General features: G+C 43.1%; 1 protein-coding gene across 1 annotated transcript in view; it reads left to right on the top strand.

Annotated features, from left to right (window-relative positions):
* RNF111 (ring finger protein 111) overlaps nt 1-14,271 on the top strand; it is a gene marked incomplete in the record, with an annotated part of 1,207,185 nt that overhangs the window by 968,971 nt on the left and 223,943 nt on the right. The window contains 2 exon segments of the mRNA XM_044078570.1: nt 6,705-6,797; nt 9,002-9,097. Coding sequence (XP_043934505.1) covers nt 6,705-6,797; nt 9,002-9,097 — 189 coding nt within the window.

Genomic DNA, 14,271 nt, shown 5'->3' with positions numbered 1-14,271 from the left:
TCCAAAGCCTTACAAGAGCCAGAAGGGTAAAATGGCGAAAACTGCAGTGGTACTTGAAGAATGTGTGGTCACAACACCAACACCCTCTAGAGTGTCATATTACACTCTTACCCTTCCTCAAAGCAAAACTAAGGTGGTGGATTCAGAAAATACTACTAAACCCAGGACTTCCACTGCAACTCAGCACATGCATACAGATGCATCAGACCTAGGATTGGGGGTCTATCCAGAAGGGCTTCATGGTACAGGAGACCTGGCATCCTACCCTCCAAAAGAAGCATATATGTGTGAGGGAAGTGACAGCTGTCCTTCTGGCCCTGAAAGCCTTTCTCCCTGTCCTGCAACCAGACTCCCTTCAAATCTTCACAAACAATACCACAGTCATGTGGTATCTCAACAAACAAGGAGGGGCCAAGGCCTAGCTCCTTTACCGGATAACATTACAAATTTGGACTTTGCCTCCAGAAACAACTTAGCCCTGCAGGCAACACACATCCCTTCCCAGGACAATCAACAAGCGGATGTTCTCAGCAAAACATCCTGTCTACAGCATGAGTGGATGCTGAACAGGGACATTTTTCTAGACATTGTCCACCGGTGGGGCACGCCTCTGATAGATTTGTTTGCCTCCACCCAGAATACACAGTTGCAGAAATTCTGCACCAAGGATCAGTCTCCACTTCACTGGTGGGTAGATGCCTTCAGCACTCCATGGAAGTGGCGGTTTCTATATGCATTTCCACCCTTCCCTCTCATTCAAAAAGTCATCCTGAAGATCAGGAAGAACAAACCAAAAATCTTGTTGGTGACCCCCTATTGGCCAAGGCAGCACTGGTTCCCCCCACTTCTCACACTAGCCAAGGGCAGTCACCACAAGTTACCCCACAAGGTAGACCTACTCACAACAGAAGGGAACTCGTAATTCACCTTCAACAACAGATGTTAGGTCCAACACCCTGGGTGGTAAACTTTTAAATCCTTTCAGATACAACTACTCAGAGGATGTGCTTTTAGTCCCGAGGGAGGCCAGGAAACCTATTACAAGGTGATCCTACTTGTCAGAATGGGAAAGATTCTCTAACTGGTGTCTCCACAGGGACATGGATCCCTGTCAAGCAGACCCCCCCCCCCCCCCAGTCCTTACGTGTGTGAATTCAAGGCTGGCCTTTCTTACTCTTCAGTGAAAGTCCACCTATCAGCAATCTTTGCTTGCCTACCATTAGATCCTCCTCTGCTAGCCAGGCTAGGTGGTAAATTATCCCTGAAAGGGGTCTTGCACATCAGACCACCAAGAAAACCCGTACCACCTCCTTGGGACCTAAACTTCATCCTGGAAAAACTCACGCTGCTTCCATTCGAACCAGCTAGTGCTGCAACGCTCCAAATGTGCACATGGAAGACAGTACTGCTTCTACTAGAAGGATGTCAGAGCTACAAGCTCTAATGGTCTGCTTTCCCTACACTACCTTCCACAAGGATAGGGTGACCCTAAGTACTAACCCTTCCTTCATGCCTAAGATAGTCAATGAACTCTCCTTGAACCAGTCCATTCACCTGCTCACTTTCTTCCCCTCTCCTACCAATGACAGTGAGAGGATACTCCATTCCCTGGATAGGCAGAGACAACTAAGGTTTTATTTAGACAAAACTAAGTACATCAGAAAATCCAACCATCTCTTTGTATCCTTCCACTCCAGGGCCCTGGGGAAGGCAGTTTCCAAACAAAGCATTTCCTGCAGGATTAGAAAAATCTATCCACTTCTGCTACTCCCTCCATGGCAAGAACCTACCCAGGGAGCAAGAGCTCATTCTACCAGGGCAGCGGCACCTCCCAAGCCTTTCTCAAAGGCCTAGACACAGCCTCCATTCTGGAAGCAACAACTTGGTCCACCAGACACTAAAAATTGGGCCATGTGTACAGAGCCCAGGCAGGGTTTGCTAGAACGGTCCTGCAGGGCTTTGTGGAATGGCTACCTCTGCCTACACCCTTCCCTCTAAGCTGTGGCACTCTGCCACACTAAGAATACTGCAACATAGGTATAGAAGGACATAGAATAGTTGCTTAAAGTCTTACCATAACCATAGATGTCCTTCTCTTCCATGTTGCAGTATTAATTTCCACCCACCTATAGCCCCCTTTTTTCCTATTGACCTATCTCTAAAGGGCACTCTGAGGCATCCCCATAGACTACAGTCAGACTAGCCAGCAAATGGCACTTTGCACCTCTTGCTGACATCACTTGACTCTCTCTCTACTGGACTGTCCGACTGAGCATTTAATTTCTGGAGTCTGTGTGACAGACGTCACATTTAAGGTCCCTGATTTATGGCCCTACGTGTGACGCCCCACTCACCTACAGCAGCCGGGCTTAAGCGTTTGTATAGGAGCCGACATTTGGGTTGCCTAAGGCGGGGAATCTCACACTAAGAATACTGCAACTTGGAAGAGAGGGACATCTATGGTTATGGTAAGATTTTACACAACTATTCTTTAGTACATTTGTGTAAGTTATTCTTAACATAATCTTAAATGATCACTGCTGCAGTAGCCACTCTCTCCATCACCATGTTTTTTTAATACAGGGTGTGGGCATTTTTTTTTTTTTTTTTTTTTTTTTTTGTTCTCAGCCTCCCTCTTTCTGCTGGCAGGAAAACTCTGAAGGGCTTTGCACCCAAACCTGTATGTTAGTCAGTTTATCCACTGTTATTGGAAGTTTAACTTTCACAGCTGTACTTTCCTCCCCTTCCACCTTACCTGTTGCTTCAAGGGTCCATCAAAAAGCTGCCACCAGGAGAAGAAGGCATAAGGTTCTCCTTCTGCCTATTCTCAGTTCACGGAAAGTAAGGTACCCAGAGACCCATCCTGGATATTAGTGGTAGCAAACTTCAAAATGTCTCTACAAAGACTATTATGTCTTATTTTTCCAGGGGCATAGTGACTCTGGACTTGAAGGAAGTCTTTCTTTGTCTTCCTATTTTACAGGAACACGGTACATCCCTGTGTTTCCAGGCAGGGGGCATTGCACTACCAGTTGTTTGCCTTGTAACTTGAATTTACTGCACCCAGGGTACTTACCAAGTGTCTGACACCAGGACATGAGGAGCCCAAATTTACTTTTATTTGGATGATTGCCTGATCCATCGGTTACCTTGAGAACCAACCCCTCTTTAGTGCCTAAGGTGATGTCAGAGATTTCTTTATCAGTCTGTCCATCTCCCTGTGTTCTCAAAAGTGAAGATTGTACTGTAGTGCTGAAAAGAGCCAAGTATGAATAAGTACCACATCACCTTCCGAACTTCTGACAGCTGAGTATATCACAATGGATTGCTTTCAAAAGGTAGATCTTAACTCTCTGTGTCCAGAAGATGCATCTTTCCCCTAACACTAGGACTACCTTTTTGGGGGCAGCCATGGACTTAGTCCAACAAAATGCATTCCTGTTCTAGACAAGATCTTTCTCCTTTCCTGGCCAAATTTCCCCTAATAGTGTAAGTACCACATTGGGTCTTCCCTGAAAAGAGGCTACTAGCCTTATGGGTCTAACCCAGACAAAAAATAAAGTTAAAAAAAAAATTCTGAAGAACCTGGGTTACATGGCTTCTTGCATTCTGACAATTCCGTTAGCAAAACTATACATATGAAAGTTAGCTCCTAAAGAACTGTTGGTCACAACACCAGCAGCCCCTAGAAACAACCTCCTGTTCTTAAAGGGAAATCCTGTGGTGGAAGAAGTCAGCAGGGGCTCTCTTCAAATTCCTAGAAACAGTGCAGACCCTAACAGACAGCTCTGATCTAGCCTGATGTTCTCACCAAGGACATTTCAGGGTACTTGGAACAGGTATCAGATGAGTCAACATGTCGGCATAAAGAGTGTTGCAGTTATTGTGACATTAAAAGCCTTTAACTCCTGGACCCATAAAGATTCTGACAGATAAAACCACAATAATTTGGTACAAAAACGGGAGGAACCTATTCCTATCTCCTATGCAGAGTAGCTGTGATGCCATAGCCTTATACATACCAGGTTAGGATAGTCTTATGGCAGGCTGCCTGAGCAGAACTCTCCTAGACACCAGTGAATGGATGTTGAAAAGGGAAGTTTTTCTAGACCTGACACAACTGGGGTGTACCAGAAGTAAATTCCTAGTCTTTTGTAGAGCAACAGTTACCTTGAGAACCACCCCCTCTTTAGTGCCTAAGGTGATGTCATAGATGTATATATGTATCAGTCTGCCCATCTCCCTGTGCTCTCAAAACATAGGGGAAGAATACTCCATTTTCTGAATGTACGCCAACAACTAAGATTTTTCCCTCCACAATACACATTTTCCAGACTTGTCAGACCAGCTTTTACTGGCCTTTGCAGAAAGTAATCAAGCAAGACCAATAAGCAAGCAGGCAATCTCCAACTGGATTGTGAACTGTATCTCCTTTTGTTACTCAGTGTAATAAGCAGCTGCTTGGCAGAGTTAGAGGCCACTCCACTAGAGCAAAAGCCACAGCCACATGTATGAAAGGAATTCCCACTCAGAGTGCATTAGAAACTGCCACCTGGTCCTATTTACGCACCTTTACCAAAACGCTACAGTCTTGGGCTCATTTATAGGGCTAGAGTAGTGTTGCCTCTGCCATGCTTGGACAAAAACTCTCTCCATCCTCCTCATAAAAAGATTTGGGAATCTTTGCAAGACTCAGAACTGCAGCACTGACTATGACGATCATAGTGTAGTTGCATACGTGTCTTATTACAATTGTAGATGTCCGAGTGGATGAGTGTTGCAGTGCCCTTTTCCACCCTCCTTCCCCTGTCATTTTTTTTCTGTGCCCTGGTGTAGGTTCCCATGTCTTCACTTATCAGCAGCACTCCCATTTTCTTCTCTACTCCTTTAACCTAAATTTCTCTCTGTTAGTAGGGCTAGTCGGGCAGGTAATATTCCACCTGAGGACCCTTGGACCCCTAGGAGTTCAGACAAGAAGGACTCGAAGATGACGATGGCTGATATATCTCATCTCCCAAAATCCTTATTGGACAGATGTGGATGTCTGCTGCCTGAGGATGGTGAAAGGCTTTGGTACCTAAGCCAGCCACAGGCTTCTGCATGTTGGGAATCCCAAGACTTAGTACTACAAAATTGATCTATTGTAACATCTACAATTACAGTAAATCATCTACAAAAACTGCACTGTACTTGTAGTTCAACTTCTAGATTTCTTCCCCTGTGCTGTACTGTAGCCATGATGTACTTGATCAGATGCCCATATACCACATTTCCTTTGACTTTGATATCCTGCCCCCCCTCATCTTGTTCATGTTCCTTAAGGAAGAGGGCTTATATTCTCTGTTACAGGTTGCATCTCTGGGTAGGGCAGACTAACTGACCTTAATATAGGCATGGCTGTGCTCTAATGGTGAGGGACAGGGAAAGAATAAAAGATGCAAAAGGCAGACACCACCTATAATGAGGTACATGAAGACTTCTGAGTTAAGGCAAAAATCGACCGGCCATTGAGGCAGGATGCCTGGCTCTGATATTCAACCTAAATGTTTGACTCTCTAGCTGTGAGTCAGGACTTAACAGATGATTGTAGTGTAGTGCAGAAAAGGGCCAAGTATGAAAACGTACTTTTATGAGGACATGGTAGGGATTAGGCGTGTTGACAGTACAGAAAAGGAAACTTAAAAAAGTGGTGAGTAGTAAAATGGCAAGGAGAAGAGCTATAGAGGGAAACAGTGTGGTCATCTTGGCTGAGATGGTTACCAGGGTGAGGAAAAAGAAAGTGGGTTGCTGTCAGAATTTTTTTTAATGTGCTTTTCCCTCTTTTGCGCATGTTTGCTGAATGTGTTCTCTGCAAAAGTGTGATAACCCCCATATGAAGCACTGCAGCCTTTACTGAAAAATTATTACAGCTGCCTAGATTAAGAAGTTGAAACACCAAGATAGAGCAAAAAAGTCTTCAAGAAACACAAAATAGTCTCAGAAACGTTCGGGCTCTCAACCCTTCATCAGCATACATAGTTCAAATTACTTCACATTTAAATAGAGGAAACAGTTAAGAACACATGACCAAACCAACCAATAAAATTCAGGAGGACAACATACACACATTTTTATAAAAAATAAAAAAGATTTTTCTTTAAAAAATATGTCAAAATCGATGCAAAATGTTTTTAAACTGTCGTATATTTTTTAAAGAAAAATCTTTTTTATTTTTTATAAAGATGTGTGTATGTTGTCCTCCTGAATTTTATTGGTTGGTTTGGTCATGTGTTCTTAACTGTTTCCTCTATTTAAATGTGAAGTAATTTGAACTATGTATGCTGATGAAGGGTTGAGAGCCCGAAAGCTTCATTAAAAGTTTAGCGTTTTTTAGATTAAGAAGTTGTCATACGCGCCTGATTCATCATCACCAACATGTTTACAGGCTGCTGTTGCAGCACCAAAATGTAGCATTCATTAGTTTTTCAATGCTTCCATTTTAAAATGTTTTATTTTGTTTGATTCTTTGGCTATCATCTTTTCATTTCATTTTCATTAATTCTCAAAACATTGGACAGAATCAAGGAGATTGTGACAGTTTACTGTATTTTAAGACATTTTTGGCCTTTACCGAAAATGTCAAATGTTTGCTATTATCTGTGTTAACGAGTCTAAATTTTTATTTAACTTTAATTATTCATAACTTGATTTCCTTCTCTAATTAGGTGCCAGACATGGCAGGCTACCCACACATCCGATATATTTCATCTGGACTTGAAGGAAGACCATTCAGAGGTCCATTCAGAGGAAGTTTTGAGGTTTGTGCTTATTTTTGTTGGTTTCTATTTCTTTGGCTTGACACTTCTGATTCACATTCTTGACTAGTGAACAAGATGCGAATGTAGAGTAGGTCAGAAAAGTGAAGGGATTGCACCTACATGCCCCAGCTAAATACTGCACTACTGATCTTATTCAAGAAAATCTAAATTGTTAGGTATGTTATCTGCCAGTTGTGGCTGCTTGATTATCAGAATGTTCAGTCCTTAAAGAAGAAAAGTTAAGTACATATAGAGATGTTTTAGGTCAAGTTGCAGTTTTTCTTGCTTCACGTGGCAAGGGTTCTACCAGTTTAGGTTTGGCAGGAAAGAATTATTATACTGTGCACTTCAGAGGTTTGTCAGAGCTGCTAAGCAGCCGCAGTTACCTTAGGGGAGAGCCTTTCAGATTGTGAAATTGACATCTGCATATGTCCACCTTTTGGAAGGCAGCAGAGCATTGTAGACTTTGGAAAAATTTAAATCTGCTGGATCCTTGTTTTTTGGATTTCGTAAAGCAAAAGTTTGAGGAGGACAGACAGAAGTGAACTGCTGTGTTTCCTCCAGCCTTTGAAGTTTTGTTAAACCTGTGTAACTGAAATTTCTGCAGCATGTACAGCTTATAATTGCATAACAGATGACTTGTCAGAGGAAGTATCAGGTCTGGATGCCAGTCTAAGGTACTTTCTTCTCTGACAGAGTTTTCAAGTAATGAAACACTAGCTCAAAAAGAAATAAGATACTGCATACTTAATTATGCTGAAAGGTAGGAACTTATTGCTGGTAGGAAAAATTATGATCAAAAGTTGCTGAAGTAGATGATGTTTCTCAAGAAATGGGCAATTCAGGAATGCATGAGATATGAGTAAGCCAAGTCTTTAGTGTAAGGAGAAAACAAGTGGGTAGTGGTTTAGCGTGTGACCATAAGCTTATCCAGTATACAGATTAGCTGGGTTAATATTAGTAAAACTGAACACTGCCTCCATAGTACTGTTTCAAGTCGAGAAACCTGCTTAGTTTACTCCAGCGGGCTTTCGTGGCTAAGATAGTTACCATTTGAAGTGTAGTAACTAAGAAAGTATGTCAATTTTATGTATAACTATAGATGGTGATGGTATTTGCACTTTCCCTTTTTTAAAGAATTACAAGAGAAGTAAGCCCCTAAAATAGTTCTTTTTGACCTGCCACAGTTTGTTTTCCCCCCTCTGTTGTAACACCACTAGCATTCAGCAGCTTTGTCTGTTCTGCCTTTAGCTTTCGGCAACTTTACTCGATCAGTTCTTATGAGTTGACAGTGGCTTGCATACTTTGCAGTTCTTTGAACACTGCAGACTATATCATTTGCCAGGAAATTAACATCCGTCTAGTCAGGCACTCGTATCAGTGCATTTTTTTTTTCTTCTTTAGTGGTTTAAAAATGACTTTCAGGTAGTTAATGCAGAACAGAGGCAAGCACCAACATGGCCTGCTGACATTGGAGGAGGGTGTCCATCTTTACTACACATGAAGTGAACAGCCAGAGACCTGGACTTCTCTCTTGGTTTCCGGGGCCTCTTGTGCAGTAGTAGTTATTCCTTGGTGAAGACTAGAGAAAATGATCTTAAAATTTCTGTCAGGGTAGGGCAGACTATGCTAGTAGGAGGGACTTGCTGGAATGTGCTTTTCATTGTACATATGTGATTCTGAAGAAATGGTCAGATGTTTGAAAGTAAGTACTTTGGCTTCTGCTCTCTTTACAAACTCAGCTGTTCCACCTTCAGGGATACAGCATTGTGCTTGGGCTGAGTAGCAAGAGTGCATGAAGGAGACTGGTTGCGGGAATAGTTAAAAGTGACATCAGCCATTATATTATCAAAAAAAACCTCTTAAAGCAAGGCCTGCATGTTTGTGGGAAAATTAAATCAAGGGAGAGGGGAAAGAAGTAAGGCAAACTCTCTAGTCCTAATTTTATAGAACCTGGACAGTGAATGCAGTTTGAAATCGAACATTTAAATATGTTGAAAAGTAGATTGTTGGAAGTAACCCAGTAATAAGTAGATTCAAAGAAGAGAAGTTACCAGAATTTAACAAGTCAGAGGGAGAGTATGAATCCTAAGTGTATTCAGTGTAAGATTAGCTTTACAGTCTGGAAAGCTGTTGTCATGCTTTTCTGTCAGTTGTAAATGTAGTTTGTGGCATTCTAATACAGTCTTTTGTTACTCCTATAGGAACTAATACATTTGGAAGAGAGACTGGGAAATGTTAACCGTGGTGCCTCTCAAGGAACAATTGAAAGATGCACATACCCCCACAAGTATAAAAAGGTGACCGTGGAGATTTAATCATAATTTTCTGTTTTTTCCTCCAGTGCTTTTAGTTTGCTAGCATTTGTCTTTGAAGTTAAATTAATTTGTGGTGGAATAGTGTGCCAGGAAAGGATTGCATCCTTACAGCAATATCTTAAAATAGCCAAAGTGAAACAGGAAAAAAGATAAGATGGTGATCTGCATGTTCTCGTATTTTTACATGAGTAGGTCTTAAAGTTGCCTGCTGAGGTGTGGTATAAAACCATAAAAAACATATTGTTTGCTTTTTTGCTTGAACTGTTAGAAAACAATGGTGAGAAACTGTTAATATAAGATTTCAGGAAATCCGAGAAGACTGAGACAATTTCTGCTGGGTGGAATTGGGGGACATTAACAGAGACTGTGGCCATACTAATTTCTGTTGAGTAGAAATGGGGGCCTAGATGACAGATGCCATGAAACATTTGAGAGAAAAATCATCCATATTCAAACAGTAAGCAGTGATGTTGAGCATGACTTGTATTTGCTGTGCTAAGCTTAGCATTCATGAAATTGGGAATATGTGCTCGTCCTGATGTTCATTGTGCTATGCTGCTGCAGTCATCACACTTGGGTTATCCTGCTGTCAGGCGGTCCCGCAGTCTGCCTGAATTCCAAAGCCTTGGCCCGGCATCGGTTGTCGTCGCCTCTTCCCTGACGTCAGTGCGGCAGGGGTATAAAAGAGACAGCCGACGCCATTTTCTTCAGTCTTTCTTGCCGCGCAGTGCCCGAAGCAGAAGCAGTTCGCAAGTGCCAGTCGGCCAGCTCTTGAAATTTTCGAACAGAATTTCAGCCGAAGTCTTCTATAAAGCTAAGTACCCCGTTGGGGAAACTTTTCTTGCCTCAGACTGATGTCAGACAAAGTTAATAATTGGATTTCTTGTGGGAAGCAAATACCTCATAAGGATTTTCATTCTTATTGTATTCCTTGCCTAGGCCCAGACCACAACATTTCTGGTTGTCGGTTTTGCGCTAGGTTCAATAAACGCACTATTAAGTGTCGGGCTGATACCGCCCGACATTATTTTGGCAGAAAATTCAATTACATTACCGCTATGTTTAAAAAACGCAAGGACAAAGACCGGCAGCCTTAGACCTAGACCAGATACCGAGGTTGCGGTTAGGCCTGCTGCCGGATCTTCGGTATTCAGTGGGGCGCCTACACAGCTCCTGACTACCGCAGATTTAGAAAATACGACTACCTCTCAGTCAGAATCTACTGGTCCACTGGAGCCAGTTCCTCCTCAACTTGCGGACGCCAGCCCTGGCGACGATCCGGAGACTATGGACAGGCCTTTGGTTTCAGAAGGCGTCTTTAAACCGACGAGACTCTCCGTTAAGTCATACACTAAGCTTCCAAAGGTCAAGAAACCGGGTCCACAGACTCCCACACAGGCCCCTATGCCTAAAAAACAGATGCTCAAAATGTCGGAGGACCTGATTACCCTGATCAGAGGTTCCCAGCCCCCTCCTGACAAAAGGCCTAAATTGGAGGAAGATTTACCTCCTTCTGAGCAGGAATCCATTTCCTCAGCAGACTCTGAGGAACAGGATTACCCCTTCCCTCTCTATGAAGACTCAGATGCTGAGGAGTCTATTCCCTCTGTTTCCCCCCTGAAGACTTCTCTTTTGGGGAAACCCTGCACACCATGAGAGAGCATTTCCACTGGGAAGGACAAGATTATTCTGACTCCAAGAAAAGACTCCGTGAGTTTCTCCTTCTACCTCAGCATAGACCCCTAGCCATTCCTCGTGTTTTAGACATTCTGGATGATGTCTACACTGAATCCAGTCTAAATCCAGATTTCTTACCTCCAGCACCACCTAAACCAGACAGATACTATCGAGTCCCTGACTCTTACAAGTTTTTATATAAAAGCCCTGCTGCAGACCCAGAAACCATTTCCCAGGGTCCCAAAGGGGTTAAGGCCTCTACTGCTAAGAATCCACTACCTGCGAAAAGAGATTCCAGAGCATTAGAAAGATGGGGGAAAAAAGTGTATACCTCTGCCACTTTAGCCATGAGGGCAATAAACTGCCAATTCCACATGATTAAATACCAGCAGTACTTGCTTACTCAGTTAAAACAGAAAATGATCCCTCAAACAGATCAACTAGATTTCAAAGTGATGCAAGATTTGTTGCATGCAGCAGAACAAGTGGGAAAACATACCTTGCAGTGTGGTTTTGATTCTTTGGAGGCCTCATGTAGAGCAGCAGTCACAGGGTCTGTAATACGTAGACATGCTTGGCTAAAAGAGCAGACCTTACCAGAACATGTCAAAGCAAAGTTACTGGATGCTCCACGGCAAAAGGATGCATTATTTGGTGTCAAAGCAGAGGAAGTTTTAAAAAAGATGGAAGAAAAGGCAAAATCAATGCAAACAATTAAAGATTTTTTACAGGTACAACCTCCTCGCTTCAGCAGAAACTGGCCATCAAAAAACTGGTCCTTTCCTGCTTCAGACAGACCCCAAAGGGGCAGGTACAGACGCCCTAGGGGCAGAGGCCAGGCACAAGGTACCTTCAGGCCTAGACAGTGGCAAACAACAACTCAAAGAGGGGGAGACAACAGATCTCAGCCCTTCAGAAAACAAAATCAATGACTTTCCTCTTTGCCTGCCAAGCAAAATTGCCCAGGCAGCACCTCTAGGAGGAAAACTGGCTCTTTTCCCACAAAATTGGCACATCATAACAAAGGACAAATGGGCTCTGGATATTATTACCCGAGGCTACAGATTTCATTTTCACACTTTACCACGGATGAGAGGCATGCCAAATCTGCCAACAAACCAATGGGCAGAGGCACAAAAGCAAATTTCAGCTCTCATGAACATGAAAGCAATTCAAAAGGTACCTGCAAAAGAGCAAGGTCAAGGATTTTACTCAAGACTGTTTCTAGTACCAAGAAAGGACAAAGCCTGGAGACCTATCTTAGACCTTTCAATTCTAAACAAGTACCTGGACATTCCCAAATTCAAAATACTTACACTACAGCAGCTTTTTCCCATGCTGGGCATGGAGTCTTGGCTGGTAACGTTGGACTTCCAAGAGGCATACCTGCATGTCCCTATCAGACAAGATTGCAGAAGATACCTCAGATTTTTGGCAAGCACAACGCATTATCAATTCTCTGCATTGCCCTTTGGCTTATCTACTGCGCCCAGAGTATTCACGAAATGCCTAGCATCAGTAATTGCATACTGCAGACAGCGAGGAATACAAATTTATCCATATCTGGACGACTGCCTGATCCAAGCGGACAGCAAAGACACATCCTACTATAGCATCTGACATTTGTAACAAAGTTGCTAAGTTGCCTAGGGTACACCGTAAACAAAAAGAAGTCAAAACTAATACCCTCACAAGAAATAATTTTCCTGGGTGCCAGCTTGAATACAACAGCCCAGATGGCTTACTTCACGCCAGACAAGCAAAAACAACTGGCTCAGTACTTCAAAAAGAAGGCAACTTCTACCCAGCTCACTGCAAGGAAATTCCTGCAGGCATTGGGGTACATGGCATCCTGCATTCAACTAATTGCATATGCAAGGCTGCATATGAGAAAACTACAATGGTACCTAAAATGTGTATGGTCCCAACACAGACACAGACTCGAAGCAAGTATAACTCTCATTCCCTGCCTTCAAAAAGAGTTTCTATGGTGGGGTCAAGCATGCCAAGCAAACAAGGACCTTCCTTTTGTCTCACATCCAGCAAATCAAACCTTGACAACAGATTCATCAGACTACGCCTGGGGTGCACACATGGCAGGACAATGCATACAGGGCAAATGGTCTGCAAACCAAAGGCAACTACACATCAATCAAAAGGAGATGCTAGCTGTAAAAAATCCACTAACAGCCTTCAAGGACCTCTTGCATCCAGACAACTTCTAATAAGGACAGACAACACCACAGTTATGTGGTACATAAACAAACAAGGAGGAACGCACTCCTACCCACTATGCAGGCAATGGACTTGTGGAACACAGCATTAACTTACCAAGTGCAACTGCAAGCACAATTCCTGCCAGGAAAAGAAAACATTTTGGCAGACAATTAAGCAGAAATTTGACAGACCCTCACGAGTGGAGACTACACCCACAAGTATTCTCAATGATAACTCAAAGGTGGGGACCACCAGACATAGATCTGTTTGCCTCAACCAACAATTGCCAGCTACAAAAATTTTGCACAAGGACTTATTATCCCCTGGCCTGGAAAGTGGATGCCCTATCATTCAGTTGGACAACATTGTCAGTCTACGCCTTCCCACCTCTGCTGACCCAGGTATTACTGAAAGCTAGATCAGAGAGACCACAGATGATCCTCATTGCTCCGGACTGGCCACGTCAACACTGGTACCCACTACTACGAAACTTGACTCGCAGCCCTCCATGGATCTTACTTCAATTCCCAACAAAACTCTCAGATCCTTCACAGTCAACTAAGGACCTTAAATCTAGCTGCATGGAAAATACTTTAAATTATCAAACAACACTTCTCTCAAAGGATGTCCAGAATGTCATTTTGGAGGCCAGGAGGCCCAGCACCAGAAAAACTTACTCAGACAAATGGAAAAGATTTTGTGTATGGAGCCAGGCCAGAAGCCTAAATCCTGGCATCCCAAATATTCCGCACATACTCCATTATCTAACTGAGATGCTACACAAAGGTCTTTCTTTCTCATCCATAAAGATCCATGCATCAGCCATTTCAGCTCAGTATGATACGGTTCCTCCCATTTTCTCTCATCCTTTGCTAAGGCAGTTTCTCAGAGGGGCAAAAAATATAAGACCCCCCCCAGAAAACCACCAACTCCAACTTGGGATCTAAACTTTGTTCTGGAAAAGTTAACACTTCCTCCTTTCGAACCAGCCTTTTCAGCAGAGCTTCACTACTTGTCATGGAGGACAGCCCTGCTGCTGGCTATCACCTCAGCACGCAGAGTCTCAGAACTGCAGGCACTTATGGCAGTGGAACCTTTCATCATTTTCCATCAGGACAGAGTATCTTTACGCACCAACCCTTCCTTCATGCCAAAGGTAGTATCCAGTGTGGCTCTCAATCGGACCATACACTTGCCCACCTTTTATCCAAACCCACAGAATAAAGGAGAAAGACTCCTTCACTCTTTGGACATTCACAGAC

This window comes from Protopterus annectens, chromosome 7.part1 (assembly GCF_019279795.1).
Source record: "Protopterus annectens isolate FY-2018-M chromosome 7.part1, PAN1.0, whole genome shotgun sequence".
NCBI classification, from domain to species: Eukaryota; Metazoa; Chordata; order Ceratodontiformes; family Protopteridae; genus Protopterus; species Protopterus annectens.
This window is presented reverse-complemented; position numbering and strand designations above follow the sequence as displayed.